At 41.5% G+C, this 21,675-nt stretch overlaps 1 protein-coding gene and 1 long non-coding RNA gene across 2 annotated transcripts; one reads left to right on the top strand and one right to left on the bottom strand.

Annotated features, from left to right (window-relative positions):
* Window positions 1-10,720: 10,720 nt before the first annotated feature.
* Window positions 10,721-15,038, top strand: gal3st3 (galactose-3-O-sulfotransferase 3). Its single transcript, XM_046063888.1, has 2 exons — window positions 10,721-10,803; window positions 11,235-15,038. Exons 1-2 carry the CDS (start codon window positions 10,721-10,723, stop codon window positions 12,559-12,561), a joined length of 1,410 nt encoding a protein of 469 aa, XP_045919844.1. The 3' UTR covers window positions 12,562-15,038.
* Window positions 15,039-18,905: 3,867 nt separating this feature from the next.
* Window positions 18,906-20,106, bottom strand: LOC123979831. Its single transcript, XR_006827338.1, has 2 exons — window positions 19,158-20,106; window positions 18,906-19,068 (listed from the first exon to the last, which is right to left on the bottom strand). It is a non-coding gene; the product is annotated as an uncharacterized LOC123979831 (long non-coding RNA).
* Between the last annotated feature and the right edge of the window lie 1,569 nt (window positions 20,107-21,675).

Raw genomic sequence — 21,675 nt, 5'->3', positions numbered from 1 at the left:
GGTGGGGGGGGGGGGGGGGCGGGTTCAATTAGGATTGCCCTGATTTCATTCACACAGTTATATTAGAAGCTGTCCAGTAGAACCATAGCCTGATCTGCTGGCCACTGAGCAGCTCCACTGGAGCAGCTGGGGTTAAGGGCCTATTTCCGGTCACAAGCTCGCTTCTCTAACCTTTAGGCCAACACTGCCTCTTTATAGAAACTCAAATATATTTGGTTTCCCAGTCGTAAATACAAGTTGGATGTTGACATGATCGCTATTGACAAGTCAGAAACTCGGTATTACGATAGCGCTAATATGACATAAGTAACAATGCAAGTTACATTATGGGAAGTGTAGGATCCCGAACATTTTGAGCTTGACTAAAAGGGGAGTAAATAAATGTCAGAACTACTGCATAGCTGGATACCACCATAGGTAGTAAGAGTTTGTGTGAACTGACCCTTTAGCCTATGCCTGTCGCTGTTACAGCAGTTCTCATTGCTACAGGGAACGGAGCTTCAAATTGCCTTTGGAACATGTGTACATAGCCTGATACCCCAGGATCACTGGCTCGCCAGCATGACATAAAGTAGCATTTTCCACATTGCAGTTGAAGGGCAGCACTAATGCTAATGCACCCCTCGGGTCTGAGAGCTGACTCTGTGTGTTAGTGTGTATCTATTCACAGTGTTAGATGGTATGTCGGGCTTTGCCCTTGGTCTCCCGCAGCAACAGTCATTCTGTTACTGATGGCTGGACTATGGGTCATCTCCCTGGTGGCCGGGCCCTGAACAGCTGTGCATGCGCATGTGTGCGTGTGTTTGTCAGAGGTAAAAGGGGGGGACAAGTTGATATATGTGCATGAGTTATCATTTGTCATGGCTTAGTATGTTGGGCACATAAAGGTTTGGGCACATAAAGACACACCATATAACAAAGTAGGAATTAGAGATCACTAATATGATGCGATAAATCCTCCAAAATGTGTGTGTGTGTGTGTGTGTTATTTTTCTGAAACCCTACAGATCATCTGAGGTATAAAATTCCCAAGGGATGGGTGAAAGGTCATCTGTACAGATGACAAGATCATAGAGCGAAGCAGCTGTGGTTGCCCCGGAGGACTGAGCATGAAGCTACCTTCATACACTCATTAGGTTGTAGTCAGCTGTGTGTGTGTGTGTGTGTGTGTGTGTGTGTGTGTGTGTGTGTGTGTGTGTGTGTGTGTGTTTGGCAAACATCTGTGTGTATCGGGGGTATGGGGGACTATAGTTGTTATTTTTGTTCCTGTATCCATGTAGTGCACGTCAGGTTTGTCTCCGTTGCTTGTCTCTGTGTTATTTTTTCCATGTAAGTATGTATCATGTGTATTACGTACAAATTGTATCTCCTGCTGCTGCCATTTTCACATGGCAGCAGCAGGAGATGGAGACAGATGGAGGTAAGCTAACAAAAAGATAGAAGAAACAGAAGGAAAATAAAGGAAAAGAGGAGAACTAAAGTTTGAATCACCTGAGGGAAGAATTTAAGGGAGATGTGAGAATAACTCCTTCAAATATCTCCATCGGAAGGCAGATTGTGTTTGTAAGCAGGCGCAGCTACGCATAGATTGGCAAAAAAACTGAACAAAAAAACTGTCCAGGGCTCACAAATAAGCAAAATGTCACACAAAAATGTAAAGGACTGCAAACTGAAATTGGAAGTAACTGCCACTTATTGGCAAAAAGTATGTGGCGTTAACAATCTGTTCATAAATGTGATATTTATTATTCCATGGTGAAAATAGTGATAGTTATTGTTATAGTTTTTTTGGCTCAGAGTGTATCTTAAATAGAGCGTGACTGATATGTCAGCAGCTGATATTGAAACGTTGCATATCACACATTTCAGAACCTATGTACATAGACTGCATTTTATATGTTTGCAACCCGGTCTCCTAAAAATTAGTTTATATGCAAATTATTTGTTTTGACAAAAACATTTTGAGGTAATTGCTGCCTGGGTTATGTTCACTGGCAACGTTTTATTTATTATTTTTTTAAGTGACAGAAGTGCTAAATTCAGTCAAGCTGTCCTGTAGTTAAAGTTTAGTCTATAACTTTTATTCGTAGGAAATGTGCAATAGGTGTTGCAGGCACTCACAATATCTAATAGTTGGCTATTGTGGGGAATCACGCATCATGCAATATCTACCATTACTGCTGTAGTGGGTGAATGTGTAACTGTTGGGGATTATGTAGTAATCCAAGTGTTAAATGTTACTCTAGATTAAATGTTATTGCACTGTTATGAGTTCTGCATCTGAATGTGTTTAAAGCTGTTAATGTTGTTCATGTGTGATTGTGTGTGATAGCAGAGATTGCTGTGTGCTGCCAGACGCTGTGGTCTCTAGAATGCCCACGACAAATTTCTCCCAAGGGAGAGAATAAAGGCTAATCCTGTCCTGTCCAATCCAACAAAGTGCAGGGCCGGTATTTATCAAGCTTCTCAAAGTGCCATTTTAGTCTTAAGTGCTGTGAATTCATGACATTCACTCATACTTTTAAACTTAAGAATAAAAGCAAGTTATCAAATTTCTCAAAGCTAAGAATCACTCTTACACTCCCAGTTATTTAAGAGAGCTACAGAGGTCTCTCAAGTGGTTAGGAGCTGCCTGTAGGACTTGTGATGGCAGGGCGGGAGCAACACAGGTGACTGGGATCAAGGCTAACGAGGCAGGCAGGCAGACAGCAGGGAAAACAGAGAGACAGCAGAGACAGACAGGCAGAGGGATTACTGGGGGAACACACGTAACTCTTGACAGGCAGACAAACTGAGCATGAAACAAAAGACAAGAACTTAGGCCGTTACAGATCCAAACATGAACAGAACTGAACATAAGGCACAGGCAACTAACACAGGGGAACAATCATACAACAGACTAAAACCTAATCATACCGACAGACTACAGACGTAACAGGGAGAACAGACTGAACTCATAACAGAACACAGAGCAGACATGGGGCAAAAATAACAACCAACACAGAAGTACACAAACCAGGAGTTACACTAAGACACGAAACCAAAACCCAGACACAGAGAAACCAAAATCAAAACACAGAGAACGCATGGCCAAAATAATATAACACAGAAAACCAGGACAGGATCGTGGCAACAACTCCTTGCCAAAATATTTTCATATTACAAATATTTCAGGTCAAAATATTAATTCTGAGGTTAATTATGAATTTTCAAGCTTAAATTTACTGATATAATATGATCCATATATTACTTAAGTATTTTAAGCCTAAAAGATCCAATAGAAACACTTAAATGTGCTCTGGCTCAGATATACACTAACCATATGAGAGCGGCTCACTTTTGCCTTGTAACATTTTACCTCTGAGTGCAAAACATTCATCAGTAAACTAGTGAGTGATCTTATTTAAAATCTTTGCCGAGTGACCACAATGTAAAACGGATGATCCACTCTGAGGTCTGCTTTAAAGGATTAATTAATATTAATATCCTCAGCCGAGGACGCTTCACATCAGGTGGCTCTTTACCATCGTGTGTTAAAATTCTTTAAAACACACACCTTCTCGTGGATTATCTCTCATGTAATGGTTAAATCAATACATAAATGAGATAGATATCTTCTCTCCTGCCTGTCTGCATTTCTAAATCATTGTCCGCTAACAGAGGGATCCGGTGTCTTCTCTCTATGCTTTCACATGTGCAGCGATCGTAAGAGAAATCTAATCAGACCATTATAATTAAAGAGGCCAGAGTGTTGGCGCAGAAGGAGGAGAGAGGAGGAGGTGAAGGGAGGAGACGATGGCAGCAGATGAGGGTGGATGAAGGGGAGAGGTCGAGTCTGTCTGCTGAAAGCCACTTAAATCCCTTTCTTATTAACTCTCTGTGACACATGATCTACCTCCATCCCCACACACACACACACACGCACACGCACACGCACACACACACACACACACACACACACACACACAGGGCTATGAACCAGCTCCTCTTACCTCAAGAAACACCCCCTGCATCTCTGCTGCATGGTTTCATTGTGCTAAAGATGTCGTATCAGTGCCCAACATCAGCTGCAGCTCTGCATTTTACTGCATTTCCCTACTCTTTGAATCATCATCAGTGCATCAGTCTGTGCTTCGTTTCATTAATGCTTTGTTAAAAACAGGCATGGCAGTGACATTTCTCTATGCAAATGGGAACTTAACCTTGAGCCGAAGAAGCCAGTGTAACTCAATGCAATTGACCAACCTGGAAACGGTGACATTTCTGAGAAGAGTAATGAAAAGTTCCACCTTATGCTCGTGGTTTTAAGGCGTATAAGGATGATGGGGTTAGGCATGCAGCTGTGGTAGATAAAGAACAGACTTTGTCATAGTTTTGGCCATCATATCTATAACTGGTAACAACATTATTCCGTTTAAGAATAATATCAGCATCAGTCAGTTCAGCAAGTTCCCCCAAACAATGTATGTTTACATTCAAAGTCCTCTAGCAGCCATAGTACAGCAACGTAATTACAGCTTGATAAAGTCTGCATAGGGAGGAGCTTGGGTTGGATGGATCAACAAAACGTTGGACTCTAACACAGGAAACAGCTGTTTGTTTGTTTCCTCTTTCTGATCGACAAGAATGAGGTCATCCCTGAACTTTTATACTGTAACCATGATAGCGACGCTCTCCCAGCCTTAACGTAGTTGTCATTTTAACCCAAATTACGTGTAATGTTTCTCTAACATAAGTAAAATGTTTTTAGTTTTTAACAGTTTTGGAAGAAAGAGAAATCATTATCGTCCTGTCGATCGTCCTAGTGTTGTGCCGTTCTAGGGGGCATGAACAAACATGACAACTTTTTGTCATTTAATATGAATTATTAAGGTCTGCAAATGCTGTCACATTTATTCAACCAAATCTGATGCTACAGGAAACACGTGTTCAGACAAACAGAAGTCAAAGTCAGTGGTGTAGTCCGCTTATTTGGAGGTAAATTGAAAGCAAGAGCCTTCCAAATGTCAGTAATGTTCCTTCATTGCACATCTAGTCGTTTTTCTGCATGTACTTTCACATTTTTCTTTATCATTATACAATGCATGCTGGACATAAATAGCCTAACATGCATGTAGACTCTTTGTCTTGTTTTCTCCTTTCTTTGTCTGTGAGATTGTGACTGGATTGTTTTTACAGACCATGTTTATTTGTCACAAATAGCCAATACACAGTCGCTATTTTCATCCAGATCCTCTCTTTATTTCTCTTGTCTCTTCACATTCTTGAATTAGAGTCCTACAGCTTCTGTATAAGCACAATTTTCACACAGATTTGGGCCACCTAGAGTGAATTTCCCTTTTGCTCATATATATATACTGTGTATATATATATATATATTATTATCACGCCAACTCCAATATTCACTTCAGTCTGAACACACCTTTAGGGGTTTCTTTGTTGTTTATAAAATCCAAGCTGCTGCCCCAGTCCTTGCTAAATACAAAAGGGATGTGACAGAGATAACGTCCTGGCAGAGTGATTACGAGTAAGCAGGGGATGATGTGACGAGGGCACAGATATGAAAACACTCGACTCGGGCATGGTGAAAAAGAAATAAAACAGAAACTGAGGCAGAACAAAATTAAGGTGTCATATTTAATGCGGTGGATTATCCAGCTCAGGCAACTCTCAAGTGGCTGGAAGTTGTTTTTTGTGGAAACAAGTGGCTTCTGCTGAAGGGAGAAAAATATGAACACGAGTATCTCCAACTTCTCAGACTGTGTTCAGACAAAACAGGAACAATGTAAGGGAGAGAGGAAGCCTTTTTTTTTTTTTTTTTTACAAAGAACATTTTATTTATTAAAGAGAACGAAAGAACCCTAAAAGCGCTGTGAGCTGTTTTCAGACGCAGATGTGCTGAATCTTGCCCGAACCTTCTCTCAAAGCCTATGTGGCGGAAAGTGATTTTGGCATGCTATATATACAGCAAAAAGGACACACTGTAGAAGAAGTGCCCTTACAACCAAACTCTGTCTTTTCAAGGGCTTGCTGGAGGAGCTATCTCACATGCTGACATTAGTTTGAAATATAAGGACAATTGGTTTTATTACCTACAGGAGATGACTTTCCTGTTTCTTGTGCCGATGTCTTGACACTGGTGTTTCCAGCTTCCCTGTTAACAGCTGGTGCAAAGTAATAACTAACTCGTACGTCAGAATACACAAACCATTAGTCAAGCGTAAGGAAAGTAACAATTGATTAACCCTTTAATTGAGTTTCCAAGCAAACTACCAAAAAACTTGAAGTGTTACTGGTGTGTTTCGTTGTCTTTTTATGTCATTGTATTAAATATCTTTGGGGCAGGGGTCGGCAACTTTTTCAATCAGTGTCAATATACAAAGATGAAGAAATCCAGTGTGCCACATGTCATTTATTTTTAATTTATGCACTGATAGTCAGGTTTTATTTGAAGTTTGACCTTCTTAATAATAATAATAGACATATAGGGCTGTCAAGTGGTTAAAAAAGTTAATTATTGTTTGTAGTTTTGTAATTAATTAATATAATGAATCGAAATAAATCACATATATCGATATTTGCCGTGATAAGCATTTAAAATATTTTAATTCAAACAGATTTTGGTAGGTGAGTGCATAAATTATAATAAACAAACTTATTTAGCTAAATATCTTTATTTCCCATACATTCATAACCTTTTTTTCACTGTTCATTTGCAATAACAATGCCACAACAATTTTTATTAAAAATACTAATAGCGTTTTTGTGGTATTGAAGACCTTCAAGAAACTTTAGGATGACACCTGCCTCCTCCTTAGCAAGTCACCACTGCACTGAACAAGATCAGGGCTGGAACATTTAAGTCACAGTATACTGCTAACTACCAACATGTCATGTGTACAGTCAGTCAGAAGGCTAAAATAGTTACAAATGTGTCATGTGCCAACATTTTTTCTACTAAATTGATCTTTTTTATCATATTTTCTGTCTCTGCTGCACTTGTCACACAAACCGGATGGAAAGTAGGCTATACTCCTTTGCTCGGCGCCGTTAAGCCAATCAGATTACAGTAAAAACGAGGTTCAGTCCAAGTTGGGAGGGGCCGCTCATATCCCCCCTCAAAATTGAATGTTTTAGTTTGGCCCAGTCTCACAGACACACGGACAGTGGTCGTGGATCATAATCCTTCATAAGGCGTTGTATTTCTATCATTTTGACAACCCTAATAATAATGTCAAAATTAATTCATCATGGTGGTTGATCATCTGTTTTTTCACTAATTTAAGGATTAGGGTTAACCTAACCCTAATATTAAACAATGTAGAGGCATATGTCAATATTGTAGGATTGAGTTTGCTTTCTCACGTGCCACTGAAAATGTCTCTGCCTGCCCACACTGGCACGCGTGCCATAGGTTGCCGACCCCTGCTTTGGGGAATGTTGGTCGGACAATGATAAAAATAATTGTGGTATAGTGGTTTAATGGATTTTACATCATTGTTTGTGCTGCCTGTCTTTGCAATGTGGAAGATAGCAAAATGAACGCCTACAGTAGCATAAGGTAGTAACAACAGGCCAGCCTTTCTGTGTGGATGCGCTTTCGCGGCTGTGCTGCTGTAGAGTCGGACTGTGTCACCTAGACATTTGTATTTGCAAAGTACAGAAGTCAAAGAGAAAGTTGTAAGGTGCTGTCATTGTCAAAATCCTGACACGTCAGGAAACAGTGCATGGGAGGCACTGAGCTGAAATGATGCAGACTTTTTCCTCCTGAATCACAGCAACCACATTCCTCTTCAACAGAGAAGCCAGACATAGTAAATAAGAAAGAAAAGTGGCCTACTAACAAACAACACAATGTCCCGAAAGCAGGCCAGCTACGACGCACACACGGTTTAATACCCACAAGCACATCCACAATATCCAACAGGTGCTCAGCGGCAACCTGCCACTGAAATGATGGGTGATGAAAGAGCCTTTAAAACAGCGGCATGGCAGCCACACCAAATGAAAAATACTTGTACTCACCTATTTAAATGGCATCTGACAAACTTTGCATTGAGCAAAATCTTTGACAGTGTCTTTAGTACAAATTCCAAAATAATGTTATGTGGGAGCTTTGCAACCCTCTCCTCCTGTCCTTTAATCTCCTGTCTCTTCTTGAAACAACTTTTTTGTATGAATGGAATGACTGCTAGCTTGTACGCGTGCTCCGTTAGTAGGCTATACTTGTCAGATTTTGCGTTTCACCCGGTTTCAACAAAGCTAAAGTCTTGTGGTCTTGTCACATGACAAAATAGAAACTTAAGATTGGCCAGCCATACACATATTACCCAGCAATCATCAGTGCATATGTAGCTTTGTGACATGAAAATAGCCTACTAAAGAAAAAAAGATACACACATGTATATACATATAAACTATTTTCATTATGTGTAATCTAATTTTTTAATACTTTGCTTGCTAAAGACTTTTGTGGGTAAAACTACTGACTGACACCACGACAAAGGGGGATATGCACATTTATGGGTTTATATCAATCAATCAATAATTTATTAATTGTCTGAAAAGGGCAATTTGTGCTGCAGCAGGCATATTAACACAACACAGAATAAAGGAAAATATAACATAAACATACAATATAATACACACACACAACAGTGAACCTATACACTGGATTCCTCACACCAATACAATGTTGGTCATCCTAGCTAAAAACAAAGGAATTCACAACTATAAAATATATGTGCGCCCATCAGACCACTAACATTCTGCACTACAGCAATTATCCCACACTACAATATATTTTGTGCAACTTTTACCCTAGATAAAATATAACCCAGCAGATAAAATACCACAGATAGGATATAATTATCTCAGTTCCCAAAAAAAAAACAAAAAAAACTGCTACATAGTTGCCCCAATCTCTTGTTGGCATGGTCATTGTCAACCATCCCCCTAACATCAATATGGTGGCTACCTCCTTCTGCTATCGGCATTTAAAGCGTGATAACACTTGAAATACAGTGGCAGAAGGACAAGTAGGAATCTCCTGTTCTTTGATGAAGATATTTGCATGTGTATTATGTAACGGACCAAGTCATGCTCGCCCATCACAGGCCACTGTACAGTACGGGCCATAGTGTGTCTGCACTGTCTATACCTATGCCTGACTGACTTTTCATGTAAAAAGTAAAAAAACGGAAAATATAAGATACAGCTGTGGTCCGATAATTGGGCCATCACTTGGGCAGAGGACATGCTGCATTCACATAGACAAAGATTAACTAGCCAAAAACCAACCAAACTGTGTCTACAACAATCTGTGCATCAATTAGTGTGAGAGCATTAGTGCCTGTTTAGGATCAGAGTAGGCTTAGCGCTTTTGTGCACGTGTGTGTATTTACGCACATACTGAGCCCAGCCACCCAAGCAGCACAATCGCAGCTGTTTTTTCACAATTCTCTCTTAATCCAACAATTCGACGTGAGGTCAGCAGTTAATTCTGCACTGAATGTTTAATTACTACCTGAAAAACATATCTTGATTTTACTGTTTAATTTGCACATGAAATGATGTCCCTTCTTGTGCCTTTTTATGAGGTTTGTAGTTTGCACAGAAGGGTGACACTGTGTTGTCTTTCTATTCATCAACCATTCCTGCTGGCCAGAATTACATTTTTTAAAAATGTTTTTAAAGAAAATTATAATAATTGCTTCAAAAAAATAAATGATACAGTTCCGTTTTATTTGAAAGCAAATTACATGAATCAAAATCTAAATACCAGTATGTTTGGCCAGATTTAATGCTTATTTGTTTCTCGTACCAAAATCTGTCTGTGCAGCAAACCCTTAATGATCATTGAGTGGGTGGCAGTAATACTGCCATGGTCTGTAGTTTCCCACTGGGGTCATTGCTGCTCAAAATTGATGCACACATGCTCCTCCATCCATGATTTAGATAAAAGCATCCACCAAATGGCATGTGCAGTGTAAAATACCGCTTGCTTTGAGTAACGTGAGCTGGCTTTCATCACTGTTGGCATGTGTGTGGACGGTAACAGGACAGTGTAATCAAGAAGAGAGACGTCGGCTATTGTTATGCAAGTGGGATAACGTCGAGAGAGGCTTGGACTCCTTCCCAGGTTCCATTGCTGTCGTAGGGTTTTGGCGGCGCGGGTCAAGTGATACAGGGAGTTTCTGTCACAGAGCGCTCTCACCGTGAAGTAATGTTGTTTTTCACATATGCATGTCCCTCATTACTGACAGGACCTAATGTGTGGGGCCATCTGCCCACAATTTGAGCCAAGAGAACATAAAAGGGTGTAACCATCAATGTGACTATTACAGCTGTGGAAGTTAATGAAGGTATCACTCACTGTATTATTACAGAGTGACAAAAGCCAAGCCTCACTACGCTCTCCTGCTAATGGAACCTAGCCATTATTTGCTGAATAAATCCTCCTCACCGTGTCCATCTCTTCCTCTTGGCTGCTTTCTCTCTTCCCTCTTCTTCTTCGTTTTCTTCTTCCTGTCCGTCCAGTCCTCATTTCTGCTTCCTTTCATCTTTTCTCCCTCTGAACCTTCCTCTTCCACCTCATCGCATTCTCATTACACTTCCACCTGCCCTCGTTCTCCTGCTTTCCTACTCTACCTTTACTGATGTTCTCTATTCAGCTCACTCTTCTTCCCTGTCTCCCACAGTCCCAGTGAAGCAGAGAGATATGTCGCAGAAGAAGATATTCCTGTTCTTCGTCGCCATCAGCACTGTCAGTCTTCTGCTGCACCATGGGGGCCACTTGAGCTGGTGAGTGATTGAGACACTCCCACACATATGCAAACACTCACATTATATACCCTCGATCTCTCTGTAAGTCCATATGGTGCTAATTACTATGAAAAATCTGACAATGTATTTTTCTTTTAAATTGAAATTAATAGAAGAATTGGCTAATCAAAATACCCAGATATGGAGTGCAGATGCACTGCCAGGTTGGTCGAGGGACCAATTATAATAGTAGAGTTGTTACAGATCTTTGACAGCCCTGTATTCTGTTCTCGTACCCTTTTCAACTAAATGTTTTGTACATAAAACCTTTTCCCCATTCCTGTCTTTATTGTCTCCATTCATTGAGCATTATTGTTGTTCTGTCTCTTGTCTCTCCACTTTTCACACATTGTTTTCTGGAGCTAAAGGAGCTTCAAATACATTATTGCACTTTCCTTTTCTTTCTGCAGGACCATGGAGGCCTTCCACCTCGGTTGTCCTGCTCTCCGCTCACACCCTTCCCCTGGCCTGAAACCTAAGCACACCAATGTGGCCTTCCTCAAGACCCACAAAACGGCCAGCACCACCATGCAGAACCTGCTTTTCCGCTTCGCAGAGCGCAACAACCTCACGGTGGCGTTGCCTGTGCAGACCTGCAGCCATCAGTTCTGCTACCCACGCACCTTCACCTCTCACTTTGTCCACCCACACACGCTACCCCCGAACATCATCACCAGCCACATGCGCTTCAACAAGGCAGAACTTCAGCGTCTGATGCCCAACGACACAATATATATCACAATCCTGAGAGAGCCCGGCTCCATGTTTGAGTCTTTGTTCAGTTACTACAACCAGTACTGTCAGAGCTTCAAGAGGGTCCCCAATGGCTCGCTTGAGGCTTTCTTAGAGGAACCCTGGCGCTACTACCGACCAGATGAAAAGGACTCCATGTATGCACGCAACACCTTGACGTTTGACTTGGGTGGAGACAAGGATCGCCCAGCAACAGATGTGGCATATGCACGGGCTTTTCTGGCAGAGGTGGAGCGAGTTTTCTCCCTAGTGATGATTGCTGAGTATTTTGATGAGTCGCTGGTCCTCCTTCGCCATCTCCTCTCCTGGGATCTGGATGACATTCTGTATGTTAAACTCAACATGCGTACGCCAAGCTCAAAGCGGAGTCTGACACCAGGACTTCCTACTAAGATCCGTGCTTGGAATTCTGTAGATGCACGTCTCTACGATCACTTTAATGCCTCACTGTGGCGCCAGCTGTCAGCTCTGGGGCCAGCCTGTGTGGCAAGGGAGGTGCGACTCCTTCGGCGAGCCCAGGAGAGGCTAATGAGAAGCTGCTTCGGTGGGCGGATGCCACTTCTCCGCTCAGCTGCACAGATCAAAAACAAGGATCTCCGCCCCTGGCAGCCTAGTGGAAAAGTCGACATTGTGGGTTATGACCTCCCAGTAAATCTCAGCCGTGGGTTTTCGAGCCAGGCCCAGGAGCTCTGCCTCAAGCTCATCATGCCAGAGGTCCAGTACACACGGGTGCTCTTACGTTCCCAATCACTGCGCTACCGTCGAGGCTACCAGCTCCGGCCTCCACAGCAGTCACATCCTGTCCAGCAGCCAATACGCGCAGTCCTGCCTCGGCATCTGCAAGTTCAACGCAGCCAACCGCCCCCAGCAGCCCCTGGCCCTGCATCAGGAACAGGGTCCACCTCCACCTCAAAGCCTGCTGCAGGAACTCAAGGTCGGACCACAAAGTTAGGCCCTAAATCCTCACAGACCCAGGCCTCATAGACTGAAAAATAGAAACTTGAATAGAAACTGAGTGCCCAACAGACTGCATTGTTCTACCCATCCTGACCTTTGAGACAATGGTGCTTGGTTGGTGGGGGGCGTGGAAAGAGAGGATGCTCCTGAGAAAATGTCTGCGTTGTTCTTGAATCAATTTCTCTACTGTCCCAGAGTTTGTGACAAAATAAATGAGGAAAAAGGGGGGTTAGACATATTTGGACTTGATCTTGAATCTCTCCCCTCTCTGGTCAGTGAAAGAGTATCAGGGCTGGCAAACACAAGGTTGGGAGAAGTCTACAGTAGGACTCGACTCAATTGCACACCTCTGCACGCCCGGCCACAGTGGATGGGTGAAAGTGGTTCTTTGAAGCAAATCTGTTATGTGCGACCAGGACTCAATAGGGAAGTGCCGATATTGGGCCTATTGTGAGGCACAGAGTAGGCATTGTGTGTATCACACTGGTTAAGTGTCATGTTACTTGCTTTCATTCTCGGTTTCTCAAGCTCTGTTTCACCTTCTCTCCCTAACATATCCCATTTAAAGTCCTTAAGAGAGACATAATGACATAAAGGGATCAGCTGTCAGGCTTCCAAAGAGCCTGCTAATAAGAGGCCAGACAGACATTGAGATCACATCCAGCCATTAATACAACAGCACAATAAACAACTCTTCTTTTCTTCTTCTTCTCTAAACTGCAGACCCTAAAGCGATGCGGATCTTATCCAGAGGATAACTTAAAGACTGCTGGGTACTTAATGTGGCCACCCATTATCGCTTTGACTCACATACAGATTGAACGCACACATAAAGCATGTCCCTTCAGCCTTGGACCTCCAGCTGAGATCACATCTTGCATCGTAGAGACTTTGCATTGAAGGCAAGGTTTCTGGATGAGGGGTTTTATTTAAATCTTAGCCGTTATTGCAATAAGATCTCCAGACCTACGTTCTATATGAAAGGCATGGATTTAATAACATACCAGCAACCCCATGCCGCACACATTGGCACAAACAAAAATGTAAAACAACTTGACATCACAAAGACCTGAAGCCTGTGGGTTGGAGTGTTTGAATATTTTATCATATCCTCTAAACGCCCTCCTATGGCTCATGTTCTTGGGTTACACGGACCTACATTTCCATTTATGAAGGACCAGGCAAAAGCTGCTTATTCTGAACCCGGAAGCACAGTAGGGCAAAGCGAGCGCATCAGGCTGGTGAGCCAGCTGGGTTGGCCGGGATCTTAAAATGTCATCACTTATCTCAGCTGTGATCCCTTTTTAATGCATTCTGCTCATATTTAATGTGTCATTTATGTTCTTATGTTTATTCCACCAGTGATCAGCAGGATCCTTCTAAGTAACTGGGGGGCGGAGTGTCTGTGTATATTTGTGTGAGTGTGTGAGCCAGGAAGTGGTTCTCTGCTTCATGTTGTATTTTTTTCCGTGGCCAGCCAAGTTGGCATGGCAACAGGATGTAATGTGTGTGAGATTCATTAAAACGGTGTATTATTTATTATCCGGACTTGAAAGAGTCCCATTACTGTATTTTTAACTAGTATTTTTCATGAAGCACTGGATAAAAACTGTTCTTTGCCATCGAGTTAGTCGACCCTCTTGTGTTCAGCGTAACACTTCAGGCAACAGAGATGGAACAAGGCATGTGGCAATGATATAAAAAATTGATTTTATACATGTTTTACATAATGCAAAACTACAAAGACCACTTCTGAAAAACGCACATTGAAACAAGTGTAGGCGCTTTAAAATTAATCTTTAGTTCAGCAGTGCTTAAGTGCTCCGCCACACAATGCTTTTGTGGTTGGAGTCTGCCGCACTGTAGGTTACAATAATGAAAAACACACAAACCGCTGCTGCTCAGACAGGAATAAAAAGTGGAGCTGGTGGAAAACAGACCTCAGCAGATGATAAACAGTTTCATGAAGTGGTTGTGAATATTTGAATTCAAAGTGTGCTTATCTGAATTTACCGGGGAACCTCAGCTTTGAAAGCACGAGTTGCACAGCAGTTTTTATTTATTTACAGGTATTTGTGTTGAACCATGTGTTCAGATATGTGGAATATTTCTTCAAGCTCCATAAACACTGTTTCCATAAAGGATAAAGCTGCTGCTGTTCTATATTTTTCAAAGATCCAAATATGACTTTTTTTTCTAGGACAATAGAAGTCTATGACACAATGGAAGAAGCTGCAAAAGGCTCTCCCTACACATCCAATATGTGTTTGTAGGATCCATTTATTTTTGGCTTTGGTCTTTTCATGGAAAAATGTAGAAGATCACCAGCCTTATCCTTAGAATCAGTTTGTTGATGATGCTGATCTTCAACTATATTTTAATTAGTTTGAAATCAGCTGCTACATGTAAAATAAAGCATTTTGTCTTTGAATGAAACTCCTGAATTGCTTTAACCTGCTGTAAAATAACAAGAAAACACTGAATGTATGTGTTTGTCTGTCACTATTTACGCATTTATGGAGACCTAAAGTGTTCAATATTAAATAAATAAACAAGCCTATAAAATATACTATCATGTGAATACAGTTCAATCTAATAAACCTCAGCAGTTCATATTTATTTGAACTGTTTCTATATCAAAATGTCCTTTTTTCAAGGTTTCACAACACCATTTTCCGTTACCGTTTCATAATGCCACATTTCACCATAGTCATTTCAACCAAGATAAACAGGTCAAAGGCAGCTCTGTAGTTTGCTGTTGCTTGGGTCTGAATAACACTCTGAACACACTTTGGAAAAAGGATATTTTGGAATAAAAACTGTTGTAATGAAATAAAAATGACTAGAAATAAACCCTGTTACTGTGAGACGAAGCAGGATGAAATAACTTTTGTAAGAAAGAGCTGAGTGTTAACATTTTGTTGGATTATTTCAGAATTTCATGGTTTTACAGATTTTGTCTGTATTTTCTGATATGATAATTTATTTCATAATGTCTCATATATATTAATTTCTGAAGTTCAGAACTGAAGAAGCCTCTTGGATGAGAGGCGAAACGTCTTCAAGTATCTTCAATCAAGTCCAGTTGCCCTTGATTTAACCATCCTTGGATACAGTGTGGGATAAATTGATGCTCAAATGCATTCATGTGGTAAATCAAACTTCCTGACAGTCATTTGTAGACAAAAAGGTAAATACACTAAAAAGTACAATAAAAATAGGTATTTGAACATGTTTTTCCTCCTATGTTTGCGTCTGACTGCAAACCAGCTGAAGAATCTGTTTTATTTCCCCTCTACTGTTCATTTATGATCCATTTCTCCACAGCTGTGAGTCTCTCTAAGTGCTCTTTTGATTGTATGAGTCGTTCTGCAGGCTGTTCAGCTTCTTGTGAGAGAGTTTCAGTAATGGTCATGCTGTCGTGTCTAAAGTGTCGGCTATTCTTTGAAAATGCCAGAGGCGACGTAAAAACAGTACGCTAATATCTCATCATCTTCACATTAGCTGCCCCTCCTTTTATTAGAGTGACATCCCAAAGCTGTTTTTTGTATTTATTTTCGTTTTACTAGAAAATGAAACTGGGTTTCTTTCTTGTGGTGTCAGAGTAATATTTGGGTCTATGCTGAGTCTTTATGTTGTAGGTTAGTAAAATAGAAACAGTTCACGGACATTGGGTGAAAGTGGAATAGGTCTACTTAATAATCCTCTAACTGTATTTTCCTCCATTTCCTCTTTGATCTGCTCATCAATTATTTCTGTCCACTGTTTATGGACTTATCTGTGATCTGACATCTTGGTGATTGAGTGGAAGAGTTTGGATGGGTGACGGGGCTCTGAACAAATGGCTAACGACAATCAGAGCTAGGGGCCCCAAAGCCTTGTAATGATGGATGGTGAAGGTGACAAATAAAGTTTGAATGATTTCAATTCATCTACGAGTGAACTGTATTTTGTCTCTGCCATTTCTCTTTTCAATGCAGATTTATTCAAACATGCAAAAACTTGAATTATTCTGATTATGTAACAATGTTATAACACACAACGACAGATGCTCAGTTAAGAATCTGATTCTAGATGGTTCCTATTTCCCTGAAGACTCAAACCAGATTTTTCAGCCTGCAATCAGTCTTTTGAAATTATCTCCATCCAGTAGGTGTGCCTAAATGAATGAACAAATAGCTTCTTAGAGAGACAAAAACAAAATGCAAAACAGTGTGTTTGACTGTGGCTGAAGCAATCACGATGCTGTGTACCCCTCTGCCTGTCTGTCATTATGACCTGCTGTTTCCATAGCAGCGCCTGCTGTGAGGTGGTCCTCTGGACAGTCTGCCTCGCCACCTCTCTGTTTTTCCTCCAACATCTTTGCTGCCTTTCTTTTTGTTACTCTTGTCTTTCATATAATCATGGTTCTAAACATAAGCATAACTAATAATTACAGTAACTAATAATAACAATGACCACAATAAAATAGCAGAAAGAGAAAGAAAACATACCAGGTTCTCATCCTCCTCTTATTTTGCCGGGAACTTCCCCACGGTGTTTGAAACTCGGTGAATAACGTGGCAGCTGTAATTAAAGGCATTCCTAATTTTAAAGACACCTTAGTTCCAACTTTAAAGGGACTATATTTAGTTTCTCAATTAAATCACTTATCAATAAATCACTTTTTTACTGCATATTTTAAATGAGCTGTAGCCTCACTTTGCTTGGAACCGCCACTATTCTGCTTCTTATGTGAGGGTGTCGGGTCAGAATGTAGCTGAATGTGCGCTCTCTCTGACAACTGTGACAACACCGCAGCTAACGAAATGCAGCCCACTAACACCACAAAACAACAAACTCCCAGTACAACACATGATAAAACTGTGTACCAACATAAACTCCACGTAGGGATACAAAACAACAACAAAGTTTTATGTACTGAAGCCCATCAGGCCAAATCAGATGATGTCGGGTGAAAACACAGTCAACATCAGTCACGGAGAGACCTCCACTTTGTTTTGGAACTGACAAAACCGACACAGAGTTGGCCTTCATCTTATTGGACAGGTAACTGCAAAGCTTGTGAAATGTATTGTGATGTTGTGCTTTAGCTGCGGTGCAACATCCTACAGTTGCAAGGCTTCACCAGCTAATGCGACCCATACTACTACTCTGTGTACCACCGGTATTATGTCACAGTGTTGATTTTAGCCTACGACAAAGCAAACGGTACAAAGCAAATGTGGAGCGATTTGTTCTGTACACACACTTTGTTAGTGATGCAAGGCAGGGGCAGCCAGCTTTGTGAGCAAGGATCTGCCGCTGTTTGCTTCGCAACATTCAATTTAGATTTATTCTCTGGTGAAAAGATAAACAAATAATGTTAGTTACTGAAAAGCAGGCAGGCGAACTGGTCTCCAAACCACATTTTGTCAAGAAAACACAGATGAAATGTAAAACAGGAAATGACGCGACACTACACACGGAACAGCTGTTGTTATTATACAGAAAGCTATTATAAAGACAAAGAATATGAATGAAAGAATGGATTAGCACATGCAGGTAGCTTTCAGGTAGTTGTTACAGAGAGAGCTGGAGGTGAGTAAAATGTGTTTTGCAGAGAAAAAGTAGCTGCCTGCTCCCATTGGCTGGATGTAAATGTCGGCTGACTCCTCCAGATATCTGGCTGGCGTCTGCAATGTGTCAGAAATGTGTCGGGGAGCAACAGAACGATCGGCAACCACCGATCGATTGCTGATCACAGCATGGGCTTAAAACTGTGTAGTGTGAACTAGGCTTTAGTAATGTGAAATCATTGTGGAGTCCACTGAAATTAATGTTGTCTTGACTACCTGTCAACTTTCTCACCTGGTTCATGTGCTCTTTGTGCTGACTCCATCTTGCTCTTTCTCCTCATCTCCCTCTTTGCGCTGTCAACCAAATTAAGTGAACACGACGAATCTCAATGAACAAAATAGTTCCAAATCTGTACATTGGCCTACATCTATTGCAACAATGGATTGATTATATATTGTTCCCTATTAATTATATTTTGATATCCTACTGTTGCAATATACCTACATTCATTGTGAAGTGTCTCCCTAATTGTAGTTTATAAATTTAAATACATTTGAAAACACAGAATTCAGTAAGACATTTAATGGAAAAATTGGGAGGAATCTGGCAAAAATTAAGGATTTCACAGGGCCATTATCACGGCAACTTAATGTGACTCAGTAGTGTAATATGTCATATGCAGTCCTGACAACGACTGGGCATACATACATGATGTCCTTTGGGATCTCCTCTCAGACCTGGATCTGGGATCAGAGAGCTCCTGGACTGTCATAATACAAGAACTTTAGGACTCAAAGGCAGACTCAGAACAGTTCGAAGGGGTAACAGAGGGTTTTATTGAAAAGAGCAACGGAAGACTGGGTGGTAGGTTCCAACAGGGCAGAATGGAGAACACGGAGGAGGGGAGTTTGTCCAGGCAAGATGTGAGCTGAGCAAGATGTGGCGTTCAGCAGAGTTCCCGGAGGTAGTGTGATCCTGGGCACAGAGAAAAACCAGGTTAATCCAGGGAGACAGAAATTGTAAGGAATCTTACGGGAGTAGATAGTAGGCCTTGACGCATGTACCACATGTGGTTAACTGACGATCTGGCGAAGAATGTGAGGAGGACTGGGTTGAAATATTGCAGGAGCTTGATTAGTGGAATGAGGACCAGGTGCGCCGCTGGAGCCAGAGAGTGTAGCCACACCCAGACAAACACAGACAGGGAGGACAGACAGAAAACACAGGGAAGGGGGGGGAAACAAAAGAACACAAGGTAGTGGAGAGATTCTGTAGTACCACAACATGGACAGTTAATGGCGGCATCAGATGCCCAGTCCCAGATCTTCTGAACTGGATTCAGTTCTGGGGTACATGAGGGCCAGTCAATGGCATCTCTGCCTTCGCCATCCAGAAACTTCTGGCCACATGAGGCTGTGTTCTGACGATATATGCTGCCTTGTCGAGTCTAAACCTAATAAGATGCTAAATAGCACATCTCAATATGTAGCACACATTGACAGAACACAGCTCAAAAACAAATGACATGTGACACAAGGTGTTAAAGCAAATCAACCATTTATTTATTTGAAACCAACACAAACAACCACAAATGACATGTGGCAGTCAGTTAGTAGTGTTGGAGTATAGCTGTCTAACAGCCCTGAGGATTTCATTCCGGTACCTAACAGCAGTCAGGGTATCGTTGGGTAGCATGTTGTCACGGTTTGGTGTGGGTGAGGCAGGTTGGAGGACCCAAACGCAGGACGCAAGGCAGGAAGAGGTACAGTACAAAGGGGTTTTAATGAACGAACCAAAAGCGAGCACACTTACAGGTGAGTGGCTGAATACAGAGTCCAAAAACTAAGGTAGTCCAAACAGAGATCTAAAGAGAGCAGCATAACATGAACAGGAGACACGACAACCAACAGGAGACCTCACAGCAACTCCAGGAGACAGCATACAATGACCCGACAAAGACAAGACAGAAACACCAGGCATATATACACAGTCGGACTAACGAGCAGGGCGGGAGCAACACAGGTGAAGGACATGAGATTAACGAAGCAGGCAGAGAGAGACAGTGAGCAGAGGGAAATAGAGAGACATGCAGGCAGAGTGACAACCGGGGGAACAGATGGAACACAGGTTACTGAACACAAAACAGACCAGAGTGAACACTTAACATGAACTAAGGTACAGGACTGGGAACAAGGGCAAAGAACTAAAACGCAGGAACAAGAGTTAAGGCAGTGACTAAGAAACAATATAACAACTAGACTACCAAACCAAAATCAAATCAACACAGGACTACGAGCTAGAACACAAGACAAGACATACACACTAAGGACAAGGAAACGAGAAGAACAGGTAAACAGAAGGACACCAGAAACAAATGGCAAAAACTACAACTCATGACACATGTAGAGGTCTGTGTAACCCTCCAAGGATATGCCTTCCCAGACCATCACTGACTTTCTGTTCTTATATTGTATAGAATCTTAAGATAACTGAATATTAGCATAAACACAAATAAAGAATTGTTGAAAAAATAAAAAATATAACACTGAGCTTTGGCGTGACAAATACTAAACATTGTAAAGAAAATTTGGTTCCCATGCTGCTCTTTATGCACCACATTGACAATTTACATAAATTGAATTTTTAATGACTCACTTCATTGGTTATTGACTTTGTAGTCTTGCTAGTGCTGTGGGTCTTGGGGTGGCAATATGTCGGCTGATCCACAACTTTGGTCCAGAGAGAAATATCTCAGCAAATATTGGATTCATGGTCCTATGACAACCCAGCCTATTTTTGCTGCAGGGCTGGCTTTTTGTCTTTGTGTTTTGTGTTGCAGATGCCCAGTAGGTGTTGTTGGTTGTCTTTCATTGGGAACACCTGGGCCCGGTGTTCACAGTATAAGAGAGCACCCCTCTTGTTCCATGAGAGAGAGAAAAAGGGGAAACTCTGTTTGATGCTCCCGATTCTTGTCTTTGTATTTTCCTTTTACCATACAAAACTCTTCTCACTACTCTATCATTCATGCATAGGCTTTACTCCAACACTACTGACTAACTGACTGTCACATGTCATTTGTGGTTGTTTGTGTTAGTTTCAAATAAATAAATGGTTCATTTGCTTTAACATCTTGTGTCACATATTGTTATTTGTTTTTGAGCCGGTGTTCTGTCAATGTGTGCTACATATTGAGATGTGCTATTTAGCATCCTATTAGGTTTAGACTCGACAAGGCAGCATATATCGTCAGAACACTGGCCATGACAAAATGGGGGCTCGTCCAATTCTGATTTCTATGTGATTTTATTGTGTGCATTGAATCACTTACCCTCTTTGTGTTAAAATGTGTCCAGGAGCTTATTGTAGGGGTTTCCCAGGCAGTCTGACTGAAGGGACCAATCAATGACCAGCAGTGCCTAATTTGTGTCGGAGCTAGCCGGAGCGCCTCTCCGGTACCTCTGAGTTTAAGGCTTTTGCGCTCCGGCACCTCAAAAGTGCGCTCTGTCACTGCACTGCACTACACAAATTAAATCCAAGATTTCATCCAACCCAATAGGGTAAGTCTACTGGATTTCCTTATTT

Source organism: Micropterus dolomieu, linkage group LG12, assembly GCF_021292245.1.
Source record: "Micropterus dolomieu isolate WLL.071019.BEF.003 ecotype Adirondacks linkage group LG12, ASM2129224v1, whole genome shotgun sequence".
Classification (NCBI taxonomy): Eukaryota; Metazoa; Chordata; class Actinopteri; order Centrarchiformes; family Centrarchidae; genus Micropterus; species Micropterus dolomieu.
The sequence above is the reverse complement of the archived record's forward strand: the minus strand, read 5'-3'. Positions and strand labels throughout refer to the sequence as shown.

Coding starts and splice junctions, on each gene's coding strand:
- gal3st3 (XM_046063888.1), top strand. CDS start 10,721: ATGTCGCAGAAGAAGATATTCCTGTTCTTCGTCGCCATCAGCACTGTC. Junction 10,804..11,234: donor CATGGGGGCCACTTGAGCTG/GTGAGTGATTGA, acceptor TTCTTTCTGCAG/GACCATGGAGGCCTTCCACC.